General features: G+C 50.3%; 1 protein-coding gene across 5 annotated transcripts in view; it reads left to right on the top strand.

The window, feature by feature from the left end:
• HCN4 (hyperpolarization activated cyclic nucleotide gated potassium channel 4) overlaps window positions 1–22,922 on the top strand; it is a 150,225-nt gene that overhangs the window by 70,567 nt on the left and 56,736 nt on the right. For all 5 annotated transcript variants that reach the window (XM_017816794.1, XM_017816795.1, XM_017816796.1 and 2 more), the window contains one exon: window positions 1,125–1,548. In XM_017816794.1, the coding sequence (XP_017672283.1) occupies window positions 1,125–1,548 (424 nt within the window). The remainder of the gene's footprint in view (window positions 1–1,124; window positions 1,549–22,922) is intronic.

Raw genomic sequence — 22,922 nt, 5'->3', positions numbered from 1 at the left:
TCTGTTAAATCACTGTAAATCCAGAGTCACTCCAGTGCCATCACTGCTGTTAATTGTTCATTTGCTGTGACAAGTTAGTTGTGGTATCTCACAATATTACAGTGGCTGCCCCATAGAATACAAAGTGGAGCTGATGAAATCTTGGCAATGGGAGCCCACAATACCTGGCATCTCTACATGTGAAACATTTGGAGGGGACTGGAGCACCACTGTGTTGGGCAGCAAGGCTCCTCAACAAACTGACACCCAGGAGAGGTTTTAGTCCTCACTCTGGCTGAGCTGTGACCACATTGTCCGATTGTGTATCTTTTACACCAATACCTATGGAAAAATCTTTTAAAAAATCCCAAACAAATAAATTAGGGATTATACTCAGACTGTGTGTACCTTCAAAACAAAAAGGGATGTTATTGTAAGGTCCACTGGATAATATTGACTTGCCACTGAGGTGAAGATAAGCTTCTTGGAGACTGTGCTTCATGGAAGAGCAGTTAAATGTTGTTGTTACTTTCCTTAGAAATGAAATAGATATTTCCAGGCACGTGACTCCGAGCTTTATTGATTACTTCTGTACAACACAGGAGTCTATGGAGTGTGGACTAAGTCCTGAAGTCCAGGCTCCATGTAAGCTTGGCTCAGCAGGAAATCTGAACCGAGCACTGTAGATGACAGCCCGGTCTCCAGTTCCATCCTGATCCCAATGCTATCAGTGCTGGCTGCTTCTAAAGAAGGATCAGCTTGATGATTTTGACCCCAAATGGCTTTACTGACGTACAAACTGAGGCCTTCCAAATTCTCTCCTTACCCAACAGTCCCTGTAATAAGTGTAGGTTTGTCAGTCTCTTCTGGGGCAGCTCCCAAGTCCCAGTGAAAGTTTCCAAGTGGGCATGGCCAGCCATGCACTCAGTTCCCTCAATCCTTTCTGAACCCTCGAAGCCAGAGGATGAGTGTTCCTGTGATATTAATTACTTAATTAGCAGCCTGTGCCCTCTGTGCAGCAGGCAGAGCAGCAGCGAAGGGAGTGACTGACAGCAGAGATGTATTAGTTCATTAGTTCTGTTGACCCAGGCTCCCTGATCTCCCGCTCTATGGCTGATCTCACATGTCTCTGTCTTGCTGTCCAGGTTTTATTGGGATTTGACCATGCTGCTCCTGATGGTAGGGAACCTGATCATCATCCCTGTGGGCATCACTTTCTTCAAGGATGAAAACACTACCCCATGGATTGTCTTCAATGTGGTTTCGGACACGTTCTTCCTCATCGACCTTGTCCTCAACTTCCGGACAGGCATCGTGGTGGAGGACAACACCGAGATCATCCTGGACCCACAGAGGATCAAGATGAAGTACCTCAAGAGCTGGTTTGTGGTGGATTTTATCTCCTCCATCCCCGTGGACTATATCTTCCTGATCGTGGAGACCCGCATTGACTCGGAGGTGTACAAGACGGCCCGGGCCCTGCGCATCGTGCGCTTCACCAAGATCCTGAGCCTGCTCCGGCTGCTGAGGCTCTCCCGGCTCATCCGCTACATCCACCAGTGGGAGGAGGTGAGCACAGCCTCTAGGGCACTGACTTCTAAATCTTCCCTTGCAAAAGTGCTTGCTTTGAATGCCCACTCTCCTCCTTTATGCCAGTGCCATTGCTAAACGGTTGTGGCTGGGGCCTAATGCTTTGTTTTTAGCAGGTTCCCAAGAGGGCCTTCTGCATCTTGTTACTTAGGCACTTGAGACTGTGCTGTCGGCTTGAGGATCATCACTGAGATGATGTGTGGAGATGTTGTGTGGGCTGGGAGGAGAGCAGGACCCCTTGCAGGAAGTGTGTAGTGATAGAGCTGCCTGTGAGCAGAGCAGTTACCCAGACAGCGAGGGCTTGCCCTCCCAGAGCCCCAAAAGGGCCAGAAGCAGCTCAGAGGAAAGGTCTAGAGACAGCTGATTTGCAGGACCTGTGGCATCTGTTTACCATCTGCTTCTTCTATGTGCTTATCTCTTGAATAAAGAGAGAAGCATGGTGATGTGTTATAACCTTGCTGTCTAAATTCTGTGACACTCTCTTAAGGGGAAGAGGAAGAGCAATCTGCAGACAAATAGAGTCTGTTTAAAGACATAAAGGTCCAGTGCAAGCCAGATCCCTACTACCACCCCTGGACCCTGTGCTGTTCTCAGGGGAATTCCAGGATGCAGGGTGAGTTATCAGGCATAATGTGAGTGAAGGTGCAACCTTTCGAGTACCTTGAAAATTAGGGTTTTTTTCCTGTCTCTGTGCTCTCCAAAGCAGAGAGAAAGCTCCCTGCGTCTTTCTCCACACCTCAGGAGCATATTTTCCGGACAAGGAAAGCTGGTCAAAGCAATTTCATCTTCCTCCCCATACTTTCTCTTCTGCTTTGGAGCAGAGCCTGATGCAGAGCATGATCTAATGCGGAGCGTGCTCCTGGGAACGTGAAGGGAAAGCAGCCATGCAAGTCATGGCTGGATTGCACCGAGCTGTCAGAACACTAATTTATGGCAGAGCTGAACCGACCCCTCCTCCAGCGTGGCAGACTCAGGGAGAGCACTGGGGCATCCTTTACAAATTTCAGGCTTCATCTTTGTGGTGTTGTAGTTTGTGAGTGCCTCACTCAGAGCAGAGCGTAACGCCTTGCTGAGGTCTGGGGTGACATTGTGCAAGGTGCTGCGAGGGTGCTGAGGGAGAGACGGCCACAAGAACTCCCTACGAGGTTCATTTGCTTCGTAGCACAGGCAGGAAGTGCACAGAGAGGTGGAGATGAATAAAGCAGGAGTGTCCTTCCCGGTGTGATTCAAGAGGTTGGAGGCTGAGAGAGCAATGGAATAGCTGCAGGTCTGTTATCCTGTCCCGTGGCTGCATTGCTTCTTTGTCCTCCACTCCGAGAGCACTCAGGAAAGGCAAGTCGGTGGCTTAGGCTGTTGTTAAAGTAGTTCTTCACAGTGATTTACAAGTACCCACAGCAGTGCAGAGCTCCCTGCTTGCTTGTCTCTGCTCCTTGACTTCCCTTCCATGAGGTGGTTGAAGAGGATTTAAGTATATTTGCTTTTGATTGTACTGAATTTGTTTTAAGAAATGATGAAATGAAAGCAAATCAGTGCTTTTCCTTCTCTTGCTCCTCATAGTTTGACTGGGCAGCCATTTCTAGTTTCATTCTCAAACCCAATTTGTGGGATGTTGCTCCCTCCTGCTGCTGTTGTGGGTGCTGGGGCAGCACAGCCGGGTGCTCTCCAGACCCCCCCGAGGAACAGGCTCCCTGGAGCGATGCAGTGCTGCCTGTGGAAGGGCCAGATGGTGCTGGGTTGCAGTTTGGGACTGCAATGCAGACTCTGTTATGCACTGCAGAGCCTGCCAGACCAAACACGATAGTCTTTTTGTCAAACAGGGCTCAACCCAAGCAGCAATTTCCTGGAGAGAGTTTAATACTGGGAGGTTTCCCACCCTCTCACATGGGGGAGGGAAGCAGAGGAAGGGGTGATCCCTCACCATTGGTGCAGTGCCTGCTACAAAGCAACGGGGAGACAGGGGAGAGAAGTGCTGCTTCATCTTTGCGTGGGAGTTGTGCTCCCTGGAACCACACTGACAGTCCTTTCTTCCTCTCACTCTGAAGTGCCTACAGATGATCCGTGTCTGAAAGTCCACATTAATCTTTCCTCACTGCACCGATCAGTGGTGATCTGGAAGTGCTCATTCCCGTAGGACGGAGCAGTGTCGGACTAGACCTACTCAGGGTGTATATGAGGGGCAGGTTGCTGGGCAGAGTTAAAGAAGCAGAAGGACTCTTGGGAGAGGGGGTGACTGAAGGCCTGTTCTCTTGTGGTCCCCCCACTGTCCCACTCTGCGTCTCATCATCTAGGTAGTATCCTTCTCTCTTAGGCTCTTTGCATATGACCAGATAAGCTAAAAAGGAGATGTGAGTAGGGCACACTGGTCCTCTGGAGGGGAGGGTGTGGTGAACCAGAGGAGTGTGTGTAGGGCAGTGAGGCAGAGTTAACACAGGTGGGTGGACCAGTCACTGAGGGAGGGCAGGGTGTTGTGTCTGGGCAGAGCCTGCACATCCCACTCCCCTGCACATCCCACTCCCCTGCAAATCCCACTCCCCTGCACATCCCACTCCCCTGCAAATCCCACTCCCCTGCACATCCCACTCCCCTGCACATCCCACTCCCCTGCACATCCCACTCCCCTGCACATCCCACTCCCCTGCACATCCCACTCCCCTGCTGGGGCAGTGCCTTCTGACGGAGGGATTGCTGCTGCCTCGCTCATAACTAGTGCTGGGACTGAGTCCTGTGTGAGCAGCAGAGGAGGACTTGGCACACACAGAGTGTTCTCTCCTTACTCAGCCTCCCAGAACGTTACAGCTGTGCATTAGTGGGACTGGGAGTGAGTACAGGGATAAGTGGTCACTTCCTGAGTTCTCAGTGAGCCTCTCCGTGCCTTTCCCTGCAATTGTCCATGCTCTGCATGAATTTATCACTCCCCCTGCAGTGAGGGGAGAGCAGCCTCGGCGAGGGCTGCAGTGCTGTAAAGCAGCCAGGCTCTCATCAGTTCCAGATCAATGCCAGGCAGGAGTCCGTGGGATCCAGAGCCAGGGGTTTGAAGTGCCTGCTCCGCTGTGGCTCAGAGCAGACTGCTCTGACATCCACCCCCAGATCTCAGAGAAGTGCTGTGGGGGCTTTAGCTGGGCAAACAACCTGAAGAGAAAAGGAAACTAAAAAGGAAGAAAAACAACCTAATGCACTCGTGTTCACTGGAGTACGAAAATAAGCTTAATTCCAAATGTAGCAGTTTCATTTGCATTATGCATTTTGCATGAGTGGCCCCACGAATGAATTTACCAGTAGGGCAGAATATAAATAGAGTCTTTTTGAAGTGTCTGCCGTGTCTCCCCTGCAGTAGGAAGCTTGATTGCTGTGTAGGCAGGTGTACACGGACTGGCTGGAGCCTCGCTTGCCTCAGTACTGGATCACAAACTCCAGTGTCTGGGAGCTCCCAAGGCCATCAGCAGAGGTGCAGGAGGGCTGGCACAGTGGGATTGTGAAGCTGTCCTGCCAGGGCAGACCAAACAGGGCTGCTCCAGCCGTGCCTTGTCCCTGCCCAGGGCAGCTCTCGTCACCTCGGCCTTTGAACTGCTCCAGCAGCTCTCGGGGTGCCCAGGTTGGTCCGTGGCTCTTGGCCCTGTGGACATGGAGGCACATTGTCCCAGGGTCAGGGAGCTGGGCCTTTCCACTGCTGGGCTCAGAAACCATTCGGAGGAGGCAGACTCCAAACATGAACATCCTACAAACCTTACCCCAAGGTCACCTGGCAGAAAGAAGGGAGGCACAAACACCAGGTAACCCATGGGCTCCATCAAAACAAACCGTCCTGGGCAGACTGGGAGTGTTAGACAAAAAAAACCTCTGTAGGTTTTCATAAGCAAAAGGGATTGTATATTATTTTTTCCCTAAGAGCAGTTTGCTGAGCTTTCCCTGTTTTATGCACAGCATCTACCCCCGTGTTTGGTGCCAGGAAGCAGCAACCTATATTTAAGATCAGACTATTTTGACTTATGAACAAGGAACATTTATTGGAACAACAGTAAAATCCTGCTCCTGTAAATTGGTTTCCAAATAGCACATAGGCTAAGATAACCAAAATATTTTGATTTCAGACTCCATGGGAGCGATTATGATGAGAAGGAAAGGAACTATCTGTTTTTGATATATATCACAATGATAAGATTATCATAAATGAGGAATTTTTCAGATTGTAGCTTTTGGGTTTTGCAGCTGAAACCTGAAGAAAAGGACAATTTGATGATTTTCAAATTATTATATCATTGAAAATTTGCAAACTTGCCTCAGTGTTGTTGTTTTATTCCCCGGGGTTTCCATATTACAGAGAAGCTTTGGAACGGAGGGAATGCATCTTCTCAGGTGCCAGTAACAACTTCCCAGTAAAAACTCGGCACAGATTGCATCATCTGAAAGATGATGTCACTTTTAAGAAGACTCAGAAAATATTCAGAAAAGTGATTCAAAGGCAGGAGGGCCTGTGTGGAAGGACTAGGAGGGAGCTTCCGTAGGCTAGGAGGACATGGCTCCCAACTGATTTTCATTTTGATTTGCTGAGTCCCTTAGTTTCTTCTGACCTATTTGTAGCCTTTTTAAAATTAAATTAAATTAACATGGCTAGTGGCCTGGGGGATGTGATGTTAGGCCAAATCCATAAGTGGTTCCTGGGAGGGGAGGAGCCGGGCAGAATGATTGTTCCCGAGCGGCACAGCAGGGTCCCGTTCCACAGGCACTTCAAAATAGCTGAACAGATTTTTTTATCGATATGATTTGCAATTCTGTCGTGTTAAATAGCAAGGCAGACCCAGGAGAGTAACTCATTAAAACCTCTGACCACCCTTGAGGAAAATCAGACTTCACAAACACTGGTAATGTGGCCGGGAGGGGCGAATGGGCTGGGTTTCGTCCTAAATTTGCATTACCTCATTTCTGAAGGCAGCTTTATCAGGCATTGGTCTTAATGTCCTTACAGGAGCTTATTAGAACCATAATGCCAGTTACAATAATAAGTTTTCATTCTCACTGCCCAAAGTGATCCAAAATTTGAAGCATCTTTTCCTCTCAGAGAGAATCCTGCACTGAAATCAATGGCAAAAACCCTCTTGTTGACATTTGAGTAGAAGGTTGTTCAAGATTTTTTACCACAGCCTTTTACATCGAGCCATTTTCACTTCAGCACAACATCCTTGTGGAGGGAGAGCAGACAACAGGAGGAGACAGATGTTCTCCATTCCTGTACATGACATTTTCCCTCTCCTGCCTGTGGGCATCCAGGGATCCATCCCCTGCCCTGTGCCACGTTACCTGTCGGGAGAAAGAACAGTTTGTTTGGGGAAGTTGGTCTTTAGCAGGAAGTTCTACTGCTCTAATGCAAATCCAGCTTCCCACCTGGGCACTGGGAATACAGTTTCAAAGAGAATATCATCAAAAATGGGTTCTAATGAATTATAAGGAGCCAGGCAAATATTTGAATAGCTGTGCAGCCACAGAGTTTCCCATAAAAAGGAAAAAGCCTTTTATTTTTTTTACAGTCACCTTCTGGCAGTGCTTAATGTGTCTTCTGTCAACAGCAGGGTATGATCGGGGAATACATGGCTTGGGGGCTTGGGATTAGGGCACAGAGCCATTTGTCTCTAGGTCAGTAGTTCAGATCCAGCTTCTAGCAAGTGAAAGTCATTTGCTGTCTCAGGGATGTGTTTTTTCTGATCTGTTCTTACCAGACAGGTGCCTGTTTGACAAAATCAGCTGGGACTGGCCCTGGGGAGCCTCAGGCTCCCTGTGGCAGGAGTAAGGTGGTTAAATTTCCCCCTATCTGAAGTGAAGTCCCCCCTGACCAGGGTGTGAGGAACATTTATAGAAGGGTCCTGCCTGTGCCCAGGTTCTGGTTCTCAGGGTCACAGGGTCCCTCAGTCTGTGCCTTCATGCTGGGATGGAATCGTGAAGGGTTTCTAAAGAGCCAGGCTGGTCTCCTAATGATCTCTAATCACTGTGATAGCTGGTTGCTGCTCCAGCGTTTCATTTTCCTCTTCCCTCAGCCTCCTCCCGGCCTCCTCTGTACGTGTCCCTTCCCTGGACACAGTGTAGGTTTCCCTTTCTCTTGGGGAGCTCACGTCTCCGTGTTCCTCTGCCAGCACCAGCTGCCTGCAGCTCAATGCCCATGTCGTGCCAGCTGCCTCTCATTTTCCTTCAGGCCATTGTTTCTGGAGGGGGGGGTCTGGCAGGCTTTGTTATTGCTGTTGTGTTGCAATAACAGAGGGTCCTCAAAGGAGAAGTGCTGGAGTCTGGCAGGAGGATTCCTCCTGCCAGTGTCATTTTCCAAGATTTAATACCATGGAGCTTTATTGATGGGGTTTGCTCCAGCTGCAGTGCTGCAGGACCCTGGGTCCAGCCTGTAGTGTGACTGTCACATGGGGACTGGGGAGGTGTGACCTACAGCAGAGTCACAGGATGGGTCAGGCTGGAAGGGACCACAGAGGGTCATCTGGTCCCATCCTCCTGCTCAGGCAGAGTCATTGCAGAGCACACGGCACAGGATTGAGTCCAGACAGGTCTGGAATATCTCCAGTGGGGAGACTCCACACCCTCTCTGGACAATCTGTTCAGTGCTCAGTCACTGCACAGTAAAGAAGCTCTTCCTCATGTTCAGGTGGAATTTCCTGGGCACCAATTCCTGCCCCTTCCTTTTGTCCCATTGCTCGTCCCCCCCAAGCAGATCCTGGTCCATGCTCTGGCCCCTCCCTGCAGGCACTGACAGACGTGGATGACCCCTTTTGGTGTCTCCTCTGGAGGTTGAACAGCCCCAGCTTCCTCAGCCTTTCCTTGTGAGGGAGATGCTCCAGTCCCTTCATCATCTCCGTGGCCTTTGCTGGCCCCACTCCAGGAGCTCCGTGTCCCTCCCGTCCGAGGAGCCCAGAGCTGGAAACAGCACTGCAGATGTGCCTCCCCAGGGCAGGAGAGGGGCAACAGGTATGGTAGCAGGAAGAGGGATCTTGTCAACCCTGTATTCTGATGGCAAAGTGTAAGGAAACTTCTGGGAGCCTTCTAAATCACATCAAAATCCTGTGAGCTCAGGAACCAGCAGTGGCAGTGCCCAGTTCCCTTGAATGCATAGGAACAGATTTACACCTCCTTAGGACTGTGCTTCATAGAAGGAGCACTGTGAAGGGGCACACTCTGGAGCTGGCACTGAGCACCTCAAACTGTGTGTGAGCTCAAACCAGCCCACACAGCCTTGTCCAGCATATCACAGGGTGTATGTGAGGCACATACAGATAGTGCTGATGCAGCTTTTGAACCATCCAGAGGGACATTCCTGTTACCATTTGGGTTGCTGATGCACTGCCAGATGTGGGTTTGTCCCTCAGCAGTGCGGGAGTCGTGCTCTGCCAGCCTCACCCCACACTGTAAGGCCAGTTTGTCTGAGGCACATTAGCCTTGGCAAGTGGTTGCACATTAATCGCTCCTCTCGTTGAAGCTTCTTCCAGGAAGGCACTATTGATTGCATTCATATCAAGTGGAAAACTTTAATGAGACAGCTGAAGAGAACAGCATTTCCTCGCCTCACTTGTTGTATTCAGCAAGACTGGGCTGGAAAGGAACGTGCCAAATGTGTAAGAAACTTGGCCCAAATAGGACCATGTTAAAAAATCATCTTGATTGGTGGAGGAGGAAGAAAAGTGGATTCTGGAGCATGGCAGTGTGGAGTTGCTTTTTGCCAAGGGAGATTGAAGTCAGTTCTTTCATCTCCCCACAGAGCATCCTCACGTGCTCTGAGCCAGTGACTGGGCAGGGGGAAGTTCCACATGGGGACCCAAATAGCTCCTCCTGCTGGGGTTGGAGTGAGAGCAAATCTCTGCCAGCAGGGAGACAAAAATACCCCCACTCACTGGTGTTATTAAGGGGCTGGAGTCTGGAAAAGGGTCTGTATCTGGCCAGCTGTTTAGATATGGAGCTGCTGGGCACTCTGAGGCACACTGACACCACGGGGGTGGGACTGACCCAGTCCATTTTATTCTTGTGAGTGGGTAGAGCTGGAGGGAGGGAGCATCCAATGGTCAGTACCCCTCACACCTCACTCTCTGCAGGCACAACCCCTGTGGCAGGGGCTGTGCTGGGGAGCTCCAGCAGAGCAGAGCCCGGGCCCCTCTCCCTCCCCGGCTGGCTGGGATGGAGGGCAGCACTCAGACCTCGGCTCCAGCACCACCAGATGATGCTGCGGGCTGAGGAAGGGATGTGTTGCCATGAACGAGGCAGCCAAAGGCAAGCTCCTGGCTTTCCAAGTGCTGTGTGCTGGGGAAGGGGACAGGGCAGTGTCAGCCCTGCAGAAAGGTCAGGGGCTGCACGAGGCCTCGGCTGGCTGGGGAAGGAAGGAGTGCTCTTCCACAAGGCAGCAAAGCCTGAGGCCAAGCTTTGGCTCTGAGCAATTCTTGCTTCCACTCCAGAGAAGAAGTTGCCAGCCACAGTGCCAGACTCTGCAACACACAGTGTGTTGGAAAACGTTTGGTTTTCACCCTCTTTCCTTCTTGCCAGAAAAATGCTAATGGATGTAAAACAGCCTCACTCTCCCCACTAGTTTGAGGTGAAAGGAAGAAAAAGTCTTTCTCGGGAAGGACAAGCTTCACTCCTGAGCCAGGCACAGAGAGGTGTGTGAAGGTTTAATGGGCAGGAGCCGTATTTTCTCGGGAAGGACAAGCTTCACTCCTGAGCCAGGCACAGAGAGGTGTGTGAAGGTTTAATGGGCAGGAGCCGTATTGATGAAGTTATTTTCTGAGCACTGCTGTGAAAAGAGCTGTTTTGAAGACAGTTTCAGGACATGCAATTATCCAGTTTGCCAGCTTAATGCATTCAACTTAACCTCATTTTTATGAAGCAGAAATCAATGTGGTAACTTTTTCAGAGCTGAGATGACATTTTATTCTTGCTTCTCTCATAAGGATGCATATTTTTAAGCTTCCTTTTCTACTTTAACTCCCCCCTCTCCCAATTTTGATTAAGCAGGAATACCCCAAGGGCAAAGGAAAAGAGTGAGGCAATTTCCACATTCCCAGAGTCACATTAGAATGGAAGATAATTCAGAAATCTCTTTGCAATGCATGGCAAAATTTTCCATCTTGGAAAAGGATTTGGAAGTGCATCTAGAGCTTCAGTACAAGAACCTTTTTATTCATTTCATTCAAGCACTACTTCACCAGGGAAGGATTGTAAAGGTGCTGATCTTCACCCCAGTTTTTCATTCCAAGGAATGTGTGGCCCCTGTTTTCTGCTATTCCAGTGTCTGTCACCTTCTCTACTCCAACATGGTTAGGGATATTTTGAGAACTATTCCTGCCTTGTGTCTTCTCCTCTTCCTAAGCCAGAAGTCCTGCAGAACAGCAGCTGCCAGAGCTGTGAGCTGGATAATGCCTGTCCAGAAGTTCCCCAACAAGACTGTGCCATAAAATTGAAGAGAGTGGGGTAATTGCCCTGCTTTTCCTTAACATGCCTCCCTTCCTACCCCAGCACTTCCTGACATGGGTTGCACCACACAGAGCATTTTAGTCTAGTGACACACTCAGAAATCCTCACAGGCAAGGGCACACCTCCATGTGTGGAGGGAAAGGGAGATGAAGGTTGTGGAGTTTGGTTAATTTAAACAGAAAACTGTTTTCCCTGAGAAAGTTGAGTGGCAGTGGTGGCCTTGTGTACCTTGGCAGAGCCCTGTAGCAGGCAGGTCCCTGCTGAACTGGCGATGGTATCTTTGCCTTTTGCTCATCCACTATTTATGAGGGAGAAGCCAGGAATTAGGAAGGGCCTGATGAGGGAGAACATTCTGCCTTTTGTGACAGCTGGGAAAAGAAAGGGAGAGATGTGATTTGAAAACAGAAACCACCAGAATTATTCTTCCAGCTTCCTTCTGGGCTCGGGATGAGCCACATGCCAGTAGTCCCACAATGTTCCTTGCTATAAATGAAGGCAGCAGTGTAGTCACCTCACAGCTCTCAAACAGCTGCAGTTCATTCACACTCCTGAGGTGCCACCAGGCCTGGGATCTGCTCTGACACAGACCCTGAGCAATCCCACTGAGGTATGACATGAACATGCACTTCTCTGCAGAGTGCCCTTGGGCAGGTCCTGTCCCCAGGGCTGGGGGGACACTGCTCCTACTCTTCTCTGGAAGCAGAGCCCTGACCCAGTGTAGGACATATATATCTTGATCTTAGCTCACCCCAGCGTCTCATTATTCTGTGATGTATCCAACATCCTCTCCCTTGACCTCTTGACTTGGGGTCATCAAGGTGGATGAGCATAGTGAGGATGGTGTATCATGGTTATTCTGTATCTGTGATTCCTGGGCCTTAGGAGACAAGAGAAACTTGAGGAGTGTGTTTCTCTGGTTTGGATCCAGCCAGGATGGATCATCCAGAAAGGATAATGGTCTGTGCAGTGTGTAAATGGATTTGGAACAGGAGCAGACTGGTCTGAGGGGAATTCTTGAGGTAAGGAGTGAGTCATGTGTGGGCCAGGAGCTGAAGATGGGAGAAGTGACTTGGTGCAGTTCTCAAGGAGGAGAGAGCAGCGACACTGTGGGCAGCGAGCTCAGGGGGGAATTGTGCTGCCTCTCTGCCCAGTGCTGGGGTGAGCTCTGGGGGGTATTGTGCTGCCTCTCTGCCCAGTGCTGGGTGTGCCTGGAGCTGTACCTGGAGCAGGGAGCAGCTGGAGCCTGCACTCCCCTTGGATCACCTCAGGTCTGGGCACCCGTGGAGGGTGAACTCTTGGAGAACCTTTCGCTGTGCTGGCACTGACAAGCAATCAAACAAGCAGCAGCAGTGCTGCCTTGTAAACACTGGGAAGAAACTGTGAGGATAATGTCCCTTAAAGTAGCTGACAGGCCTGCTTTTCCTCAAGTCCCTGGAGAGGGTGGAGAGCAGTTAAGACGCAGCAGCTGTGTTTGTTTTTTCTTCATTTATATTTTTTTTTCACCCAGCAAAGTGCCGGGTGTTAATTCCTCTTGATTCGCTCAGTGCAGCCCAGTTTGGAGAGGCCATCCCTCGAATAGGGTTGATTAGACTCCTTTCCAGTGTGCATCACCCAAACACCACTAATTCCACTCTCTCCCAACAGTGTGCCTGTTTTCTGGTGCTACAAAGAATTAAGCTGAAACTGGTTAATGAGGCAAACTTGGTGCAGCCAAAGCTTAGAGACTTCTGTCAGGGCCACTGCACAGCTGGAGGGGATGTTCTTCTGGTGGGTTTGAGTAAATGTGTTGTAATGCACTGATGAACTCTGGGTGTCATGTGAGCCCAGCACTTCTTCACTCCCCCTGTATGTCCCCGTTTCACTCTCCCTGCCCTGTGCTGCTCATGAGTCTTGGGAAGCTTGTGCCATGATCACCTCCCTCTCTATTCCCACACTACTCTTTCATGCACAGGAGGGATAACAAGGGCTGTCATTTGCGTTCAGGTGGAGAGAGGAGAAAAAATTGTGATTTAGGTTGGCTGTGCCTTCTCCAGAGGACTCTTCCCCTCCCCACAGGGGTGAGCTTTGCCCCTCTGCACTCTGAGCTCCCTCCCTGTTCCCTGCCAGCGTGCTCAGACATCCCACCACCTGCCTCTTCAGCTGATAAATCACCTCAGGCTTGTGGGTATGAGGAAGGACAGATAAGAACTTTTCACTTTAGCTCTCTTCCCTCCAGACTTGAAAGACATGGTTGTATTTTGTCTTGAGCATTAGGCAGACTCCATCCATCTCTGGAATGGGAAAGAAATACAGGGGAAGGCCGGCGGAGCATTAGGAAAGCAGAGTGAAGAGGCTTTCACAGGAGGCAGGAGAAAGGAGAGCTGAGGAAGGAAGGCCTGCTGCATCCCCCAGTCAGTCCTGGCATGGGACTGTCTGTTTGATCCTCGAGGGCTGGTGTCAGACAGATGTTAAATGTGTTGAGCAGCAATACCTTGTCGCTTTTTTTGAGCTGTCCATCTGGCAGCAGCATTGTCTTGCACACTGGGAAGGGGACTGATTACTTTGCCATGCTCAGCCAGGGTCTGACTGTGCTTTGGACCACAGAGAACAAGTGGGCCTGAGTGGAGAGCTGGTCTTTGCTGTTGCCAGGGGGAAGAGATTGACTTCTCCAGCATGGAAAGCAAAAGGAGAGCTCTCTCACCCAATATGAGGGAGAGGGTTGAGAGTGTAGCAGTGAGCAGATTGCAGCTCTGTCCTGCTTTGCTGCCTCAAACAGTGCACCCTGTGAGACGTGGGAGGAGTGCAGCTGTGCTCCAGGGAACTCGGGGGATCCTTCCTGGAGCTTCTCTCATGTCCCACGGCAGTAATGTTGCTGGAGATGAGAAACAGGCACAAGATGCTGCTGCTTCTCATACACGGATTTTGTGCCCCTCTCCTTGCCCTCCTCAAGGTCATTTGAGCCGCTGGCAGGGAAGGAGGAACACAGCCCACTTTAGGAAGTTTCCATCCTGGCTCACTGTGAGTGCTGGGAATGCAGACGAGGAGGTCTGGAGCCAGGCTGGAACATGCTCCTCTGGCCTTTCCCCTCTCCCTCCTCCCCCTTCCTGAGACACAGCACGCAGCAAGCTCCTCCAGGAGACGGTGCCTTTAAAGGGAACCTTATCTCAGAGCACTCTCCCCTTATCTGCAGCCCTCAGCCGTGGCCGTGCTCTCAGAGTGCTGACTGGGGACCTGCAGCTGCTGGCAGCAGCTTCCATCTGCTGCTGGAAACTGGAAGCTCTCTGGACTTTCCTCTCAGCCTGGCTGCAGCTGTGCATCCACCCCACCAGCCATGCACGGCCACGGGAGAGGGATCCCTCGTCCTTGGAGAGCTTCACCAGCACTGCAGGAAGGTGCCTATGGATCTCTGCCCCTTGGGTATCAGTAGCACCACGGAGGAGGGATTGTACAGTCCAGAGCAGGTCATACCCCCACTGAACACCCTCGGCCTTGGCGAGGTTTGCACAGCCCCGCGGAGGCTCCTTCTGCTGCATCCTCCCTGCTCCCGGGATTCCAGCACACCGTGGGCCCTGAGAGCGGTGTGGCAAAGCTCCCGGGGGTGGGAGCGCTGGGGTGCTCTGCCATTTCCCTGCCTGATAAACGTGGGCCCAGCCGGAGCGACTGCCGGCTGCGGGATGTGCAGCTCATCCAGCCTGCCCTTCCCACCCCTGCAGGCTCTGCCGGCCGGGGAGCAGCCGCAGAGCTCAGCCATTGACCCTGATCTGCTAATGGGCGAGAGGGAGGGAGAAGAGCCGGTGCTCCAATCAGTCACTGGAGGGAAGCCGTGCCTGCTTTGATTAGCCAGCCATTTTTCTGGATACTACCCCAAAACTCCCTCTGCTATTCTGGAAGTGGGGAGAAACTATTCTGTGGAGAGATCTTTCAAATAGAAAAGGGGGAGTGAGGATATTTCCACAGTGATTGAAGTGGAAAGACCAAGCTAAAAGGGGTGGAGAATATTTTGTTCCAGACAAGGCACTTCCTCAGCATGAGAGCTGGGCATCAGCACCCCACACAGTGGCTTCCTGCTCCCATCACTTGTTTGCAGATGGACCAGAGCTTACCCTGACTGACAGCCAACAGCCAGCCCCTTGCCTCTGAGGCTGGCACTTCCATGCTTTCCAGAGCCAGGAAGGTGGGAAGGTTGCACCAGTGTGCCAGCTTAATTGACAGTTGGCACAGAACAGGGGATGTGCTGATGGATGGGAGGCAGCTGCCAACTTCAGATGCCAGCACTGGCAGGAGAAAGGGCCAGGAACAAGCCCGGCTGGCGGTGGGGAACGAGCCCGGGACATAAGCAGGAGAGGGGGGTTAGTGCCTAACTCCGTGTGAAATCCTGGGAAATGTGGCAGGCCAGGTGGCTGGCTGGGAGGCTGCACTGCAAGGGCAGTGGAGTGCTCCAAGTCCTTGGTCTGGAGCCTCCTGGGAGCGGGACAGCAGGCTGTGCACTGCTCTGCTGACTGCTGGGAGGACTCGCAGCCAGGTGGGAAGGGCTGAGCTCCTGCAGCTGGTAATTACAGGAGAGCAATGTCAGCCACTTCCCGGGCTGGCCAGGGAGAGATCCCCCTGGTTCCTGGAGCCCTGGCAGCCCGAGGTCAGCCATGGTCACCCCTGGGAGCACAGACATCCTCTCGTGCTGCCTGAGGGTATTTGTGCGGCTGACAGCTCAGCACAGCCCTGCTGGCCGTGCTGGGGGTGATGGCACACACGGGCCAGGCTCGTGCCTTTGGGGCTGCCCCAGCCTGTCTGCTGGTCTTCCCTGATGCCTTTTCCAATGGTAAGGGTTTGCCAGGGCACCTTGGGAGTGCTGAATCGGAGCCAGGATGTGCTGGGTTGGGCACGTCCAGGTACAATTGCAGCTGCTCAGAGGAGCCTCCTGTACTTGTTATCAGCCCTGATTCCTGATGCTCCAGGTGATACGGCTCCCTGCCTTTCCCTTAGCAAAGGGTGCTGCTGAATCACACAATCACACACTGGTTTGGGTTGGAAGGTAGTAATTTTGTCCCAACACCTTCCACTAGACCAAGCCCTGTCCAACCTGGCTTTGAACACTTCCAGGGATGGGGGAAAGACCCTGAAAGACCCTTACAATCAGTATTTTCCCTTGATGTTTTCTAATTTTCTAATTAGTTTTCTCTAATTGCATCCCAATACATTCTGCTCCGTGGTCCTCACCTCATCCCTAGTGATCCTCAACACTTCCCTCCTCACCTTCCTCACCACATCCAGCAGATCTGAAGAAGAGACAATTGCCAAATTCTTTGTCACTAGTCTTGTCAAAAGTGTTTGTATCCTCCATTTGGACCACAGATGGGATCTGTAATGAAATCCTGATGTTCAGATCATTTTTTGTCTCCCTAGTGGGGACAGTTACCAATAGTTCATTAAAAATTTGGACACCAGTCTAATCCTAGCAGAGATTGAGGTTCCTGGCGTTTTAGGGAGATCCAAACTAATAACTGGGATATCAGACATCTGTTCCTGACTCCTTTCCATATTCAGTCTTCCCACTGAGGGCTGTGAAATGTTTGATGCCTCAGATTATTTTGTTTATTGCTGTTAGGAGCATCTGCATGCTCCTGAACAAATTCCCTGGAGGAAGTCACCAGTTCGTAGGTGGTCACGGAGGGAAACTTCACCGAATTCTCAAGTGTCACTTCATTCTGGAATGTGATGGTGCTGAGAACCCAAGTTTAGTGAAAGGAGGCAAAAATCTTACATTTTGTGAGATTTCAGGTATATGAGACACAGATTGGGAAACCAGGTCCCGTGGTTCTGACTTCATGCTGAGCCCTAAACTGATGGAGTAGGCTCCTATCCGGCTTCTCCCCTCCAGGCTTGGAAGGCTGAATTGGTCAAGGTTGGTGCCCTGCATTTGCTTCATCCCATGCTCAGTTTAACCTTGTTTTGAGGCATCCCACCACTCCTTCACAGGCTGCTGAGAAACCCTGAAGTTTTGGGTTTCAGAACAGCCCAACTTTCTCACCCCATGTTTCTCTGGCAGAGCTCCTTGCCTGCAGATGAATTCCTGTTCACTTTGTGGAGGGGATGCACCATAAATGCAGAGAAAGAAATTAATAGTGTTATTTGATGCTCAGAGTCATTCAGCCCTAGTGCTAAAGCTTTCTGAAAGGAGAACTTTAACGTTGTCTGGGAAGAGTGTCTCCACTGCCCTGCTGGTTCTTCTTGCCTGATCCCATATGTTGCAGCTGCTCCTGGTGTCTCCATCCTCTGCCTGACATGCTGTGTCCTGATTCCCATTTCTTGCTCTGCCAAAGCTTTGTGGGGTCAGGGATCCGGCTTCATTTATAATCACTGCTGACACTGAATTATGATTCTGCCTCAGGTTAGGAGAGCTCATGGAAAAGACACTCATTATAGTAAATGCAAACCACTGGAGCTCTGCACTGGTCCCTTCCATCCCTTCTTACAGCATGGCTTGCTTTCCGGGGCACAAATCCTGGGCTGCAGTTTTACCACTCCATTAGTACATTTTTGGGGGGGGTAAAGGCAATGTCAGCCTTCCTCGAGTCCTGCTGTCCCTTCAGTGTGGGTCTGAGCCACTCCTCGAGTCCCTGCTTGTGTGGGATCTCCTGCACCAGGCCAGACACGGACTAGGCCACAGCCTGACTTCATGGAATTATGGAATCACAGAAGGGCTTGGGTTGGAAGGGACCTTAAAGCTCATCCAGTTCCAACCCCCTGCTGTGGGCAGGGCCACCTTCCACTCCCAAGGTAGATGGTCTGAGTGTTTCCTGCCCTTTTGCACAGCTCTCATTCATGTGGTCTGGAGAGATCCAGGCTGAGGGTGCTCCGCATCCAGGATCAGATACCCTGAGACACTCAGCCCTCCTAAATTCACTGCTGATGCCCTGAACCAGTGCTGCAGCCACTGCTAGGGATGGAACAGTGTGTGCCACAAGGCTGGCTCCACATTCCCATTGCTTATTGGAGCCCATCCCTGCTTCCCAGTGCAGATCCAGTCTCGTGGGTGCAGCCTGGAGCCTCTGGAGGCACAGCCAGTGCAGACATGGCTCTTGCAAGGCTCAGGGGTTAGGGAGGTTTTACCCCCCAGAACTTCTCTGAATAACCATTCAGAGGTGTTGAGAGGGAGCTGTGCTGTGGCAGCTGCTGGGGGACTGCAAGGAATGACCAGTGCTGTCCTTCTCCTGTACTCCGTGTCCCCCGGTCGTTTTTCAGTGCTGCTCCCATCACTTTTGTTTTCTGCCCATTTCTTTTACACCAGCAGGGGCACATTCTCCTGCTGCTGGACTGGGGGTTTGCACAGCAACGAGGTGTTGTTAAATCAGCTTGAAGTTGAAGAATGATCCAGACTATGGAGGGCAAGGCCGGAGAGGTCGAGTGAGCAGGTTTTGAACTGGATTCCCAAAGGACTCCGTTTCTTTTAAAACTGCACAAGAAACCGAGCAGGGTAAATACAAGGGCTTAAAGCAGCTCTGTTTCTGTTTTGTAGTGCAGCTTCACTATAGAAGGTTCTTCTGTAGAACTTCTTACCTTCTGATTCTCTGCTGGAGGGGATAAAAAAGGGAACAAGAATTGGGGGATCACAGGGTGGAAACAAGCACTAAAAATAATATAAATGGCCATTGTAGGTTAACCGAGTATAGAAATGTCCCAATTTTAGTTGCTTGGGCTACTTCTATACTAGAGAGTAAAGTGAATTCAGAGAAAACTGCTGAGAATGATTGAGAGCAACCTGGAATAAAGGAAGAGCTTGAAATTCTTTCCTTTAAGGGGAAGAGATTAAAAGAAAAAAAAAATCCTGTAAAGTAATAAGTCAGCTAGAAAAAGATGAGGGCTGTATATATTTTTCCTGCCGTATTCAGCAAAGATATGGAGCAGTCACTGCAATTGAAAAGGCAGCAAATTCCAAATGCAGTCAAGGAAACACTCTTTCAGGCAGCAGGTAATGGAGGTATTCAGCCCTTGGAGCTCCCTCCACGGGCAGCACCATTCCAGGGCAGTTTGGGTGTTTGTGTGAGCTCCAAGTGTATCCAGGGCTACAAGGTGGACAACAGCTTTGGAAGGTTAAACACCACTCCTGCTTCCAAGTTTAAATCCATCTCTCACACATTCAGGGGAAGTGTTCCAAGGAGGTGGGTTATCAGCCCTCTGCCGGTGCCTTGTTCTGAATTAACTGGTCTTGGAAACTCCTTCTTTTGGGAGCAGTTGGACTCCACAGCTGATGTGGTTGGAGACCTTGTTAGTTGTGGTTTCAGCTGAAGAAGGTGAAATGATTCCATGTGGACCCTGGAGTGAGGGAAGTCAGGCCCACAGGCCAGGGGAGGACTGAATGAGGACAGTGGTGGGTCCCATTCCCAGCAGGGTTAAAAGGGAAGATTAAATGGATGTAGCAGCAAAGCCATTTCAGAAGGAAAATAGCAAAAATGGGGCTAAAGCAAGCAGCTTTGTTTAAATAATTAGATCAGGCAGTGTACCTTTTTGGAGAGAAATACCAATAAAATACTTTCTGATCACATGATGCAGCAAGAAGAAAAGGTTTGATGAGGACTTTGTTAACATTTGTAGGAGCATTTGGTGTCTGGGTCTGTTCCAGCACTGGCAGACAGGGACTTGGTATTGAATGCCTCTTTCTTTTCAGGGGAACAGGATAAAAACCTTCCTGGGAAGGGTGTGGCCTTTTGAAAGCATTTTCTAACAGCTTTTGCTTTTTTGGTGGTTGGTTGGTATAGGTTTGCTGCAAGGAAAGGGTGGCAAGGTTTGAAGGTCTGTTTGAAGGACAGAAGAGCCCTGTACAGGGACTAAGGAGGGGAAATTTCCCTTGCTATTCTCCCTGTGGGGAGCTGCCTCCAGATCCAGCCTCTGAGGCACAGCTGGAGACACAGGACAGCAGCACCTTCTTATAACACCCCTGTCCTTTGCTTCAACATACAACATCCCTCCCAAATGTCATTATTACTGTTACTACAATTATTGTAATATTGTTGTGTTATACCCCTAAAAGAGCTGTGCAAATCTCCTCCTCCTGGGCTGTGGCTCTGGGGATCTTTTGCCTTGATACCTGTCATCAGGCAGCATTTCCTGTTGGATTTCTAATTAAAATGGCAGCCTTTAGGGACTCTGTTCCTGCCCAGCATGTATTAATGGAGGTTTAGGAATATTTTAGGTAGAGTTTAAGTACTGTTTTTAAACATCTTTGTTCTGACTTAGTTCATTTTTCTATAATCTATATACAACCACAGCAGGAGTTAATCTGTCATACTTTCACAAGTATAATCTACGCTGCTTGTTAGTTAAAAAACAGTTTTTCCTGCCTTAGATTCTTAAAGCAAATAATAAATGCACCCAGCCACTCCCCCCTTGGCTCTCCTGGGATGGGTGCAGCCTGTGTGGGTGTGTCTGAAGGTTATGGGAGGGTCCAGGTCCTTCGAGATGTGTTACACGGGGAGTTATTTTCACTGTGCCGTCCCCTAGAGAGATCCCTTCTCTCAGGTGCACGTTGCAATGTGGAAAAGGTTATACTGCTATTATTATTCCAGGAGAGTTCGAGGGTGTTTGTCTCCCTGTTCCTCATCCTGGACCGGCCGTGACACGTGTGACACACTGTTTGAAAATACATTTGCATCACGGAAACCTTTCACTGTGAGGTCTCCCAAAAGATGATTCAGACCCTGGTTGGATATATTCAGACCAGTGTCTGTCCAAGCAATTTAGGAAAAACCCAACACTAACAGGGATTGGAGCTGGTGGGGCTGGTGCCCCGGGAGCTGCCTGCCCGCGGCTGGCACAGCGCTCCTCCGAATCCATCCGGGGCTGCAGCAATTCCAGCACTGCTGGGAAGTGCACCGGGCATTCCACCTGCCCTCCCTGAAATGTTCCCAGCAAGGACAAGAAAGAGTGCCCAGAGTGGAGCACGGAGACTCGCAGGCTCAGTCCATGTGCAGGCAGGGCCCTTGTGCTGAGCATCCTCCGCTCTCCGTTCAGACACGAGGTCACGGCGCTGCAGCCCGAGGAGCTGCATTATCTGTGTCACACTCGCTGCCTCGTGGAGCAGGAAACCATTCACAGCTCCAGGCCTGCCAGGCCGCTTCCTTCCAGGGATGTTACAGTGACTAACAGCATCACAGAAGTCAAGGGTGGAAGTTGTGCCTGGTTGCCGTGGCTGTAATCGAATTAAAGCGCAGGATTGAGTTAGGTGGAAAGTGCTCAATCTCCCTGCAGAACATGAAGCATCCTGGCAGGCTGTGCCAGGCTGGAGCAGCAATAGGTTCTGCTTTTGGACAGAAATGTAATCAAACTATAAACTCTTCTGTTTCCAACTGCCTGAGCCCCTCTGGGACGTGGGGGGGGGCCTCACCTGCCTGTGCAGACCTTGCCTGGCCTGTGCAGAGGGAATTGTTCCAAAGACAAACAGGCACTTGCTCGTTCCATTTTGGGCTGTGCATTTTTGGCTCAACTTCTTTCCGTGTGCTCCTACAGAAACCCAGATGGGGTTAGTAGTGGGATAATATGTGTGTGCTTTGCTGTCTTGATGGAAATGCAAACTGTGTTAAAGAAATAATGCTGATTGATCAAGAGCAAACTGCAGAGTTCTGTAGTTCTTCAGCAAGTCTGCAGTTACAGGGCAGGACCTGGTGAGTTGATAGTATATCTCAGGTGTTAGTCACATGGATTCCCCAAGGATCAGTCTTGAATTTTAAGAAATATGTTATGAATTTTAAACTAAAAAATTCAAATGGGACTGAAAGGAATAAGAAAACAAAGGTCACTGCTGATTTCTTTTGTGACAGCTTTCTCTAGATTGGAAACAAGGGCTATTTTACAGGCAATCTGAATTTTGAGAAGGCAGTTTTCTTTCTCATTTGAAGAGTCTGTTCTCTTGATCTGATTTTCTTCCTCCCGTGTTCTGGTTGTGTGTTTATGGATACAAATCCACGTGGCAGTCCCTAGTTCCCTGAGTCAGGCTCCAGCATGGAGGTAAATGGGACAGGGAGGCACCTGTGGCAGACGAGACATTCATTTAGTCCACTCTCAATTGCTTCAGAGGGAGCATCTGATGAACTCCAAAACAACAGCTCCAAAATAATAAGTAAATTAAAGTTACTGGCTTTTAACTTTACTTCTCGATCAGGGATGTTCCACTAAGCTGTCACTTAAGGAAGGCAAACAGCTTCCAAACAGTGCATGGTATGGCCCAGCTTTGGGACCTGTGGTGCTGCTGGGAGGGAGGATTGGGATCCCCTTCCTCAGCACACCTGTTCACACAACTCTGTATTTCCTTGCTGCAAAGAGATCCGTGCTCCGAGGGAAAGGCTGACACTGGCCTAGGTAATGGCATACCCTGATCAATATTGCCATAAGTATTTTGTCTCATTACTGGTCCAAGGCAACTGTTTCAATTGACTTTGGGCCTGAGCTCAGTGCATTCAGGGGGTGTTTTCCCACTTAGCTCAGTGACTTTTTGATCAGACCACAAATGAGTCCTTCTGACATAGGCTGCAGCCTGGACTCACCTACATCATCTGAGTCATCCATGGATTACCTCACTGTGCTGCTCAGCTCCCTTTTCCACCTCCCCTGAGTGCCAGCCAGCACAGAGCCATGTGGACCACCCTCCCAGACCACTCAGTGCTCCTTCTGGGTGCCATCTCCAGGCCTTGAGGCCCCAGTTCCAAACCACTTGTGTTTCTTGCCCCTTTCTCAGGTATCTGTGCTCCCTTTCCCCCTGGCCTCCCAAATATTCCTTTCCCTAAGCACATCTATGTATAGCTACTGAGCGACACAGACCTTTTGTCTGGTGACTCTGGTCATTCTTAAACTTCCAAAAAAGCCTGTGACCTATTTCCAGAAGTGATTCATTGCCAGCCTCTCAGGAGAACTACAATTCCCAAAGATGCAGATAAGAG

This window comes from Lepidothrix coronata, unplaced genomic scaffold, assembly GCF_001604755.1.
Source record: "Lepidothrix coronata isolate B3197 unplaced genomic scaffold, Lepidothrix_coronata-1.0 Scaffold58, whole genome shotgun sequence".
NCBI classification, from domain to species: domain Eukaryota; kingdom Metazoa; phylum Chordata; class Aves; order Passeriformes; family Pipridae; genus Lepidothrix; species Lepidothrix coronata.
The sequence above is the reverse complement of the archived record's forward strand: the minus strand, read 5'-3'. Positions and strand labels throughout refer to the sequence as shown.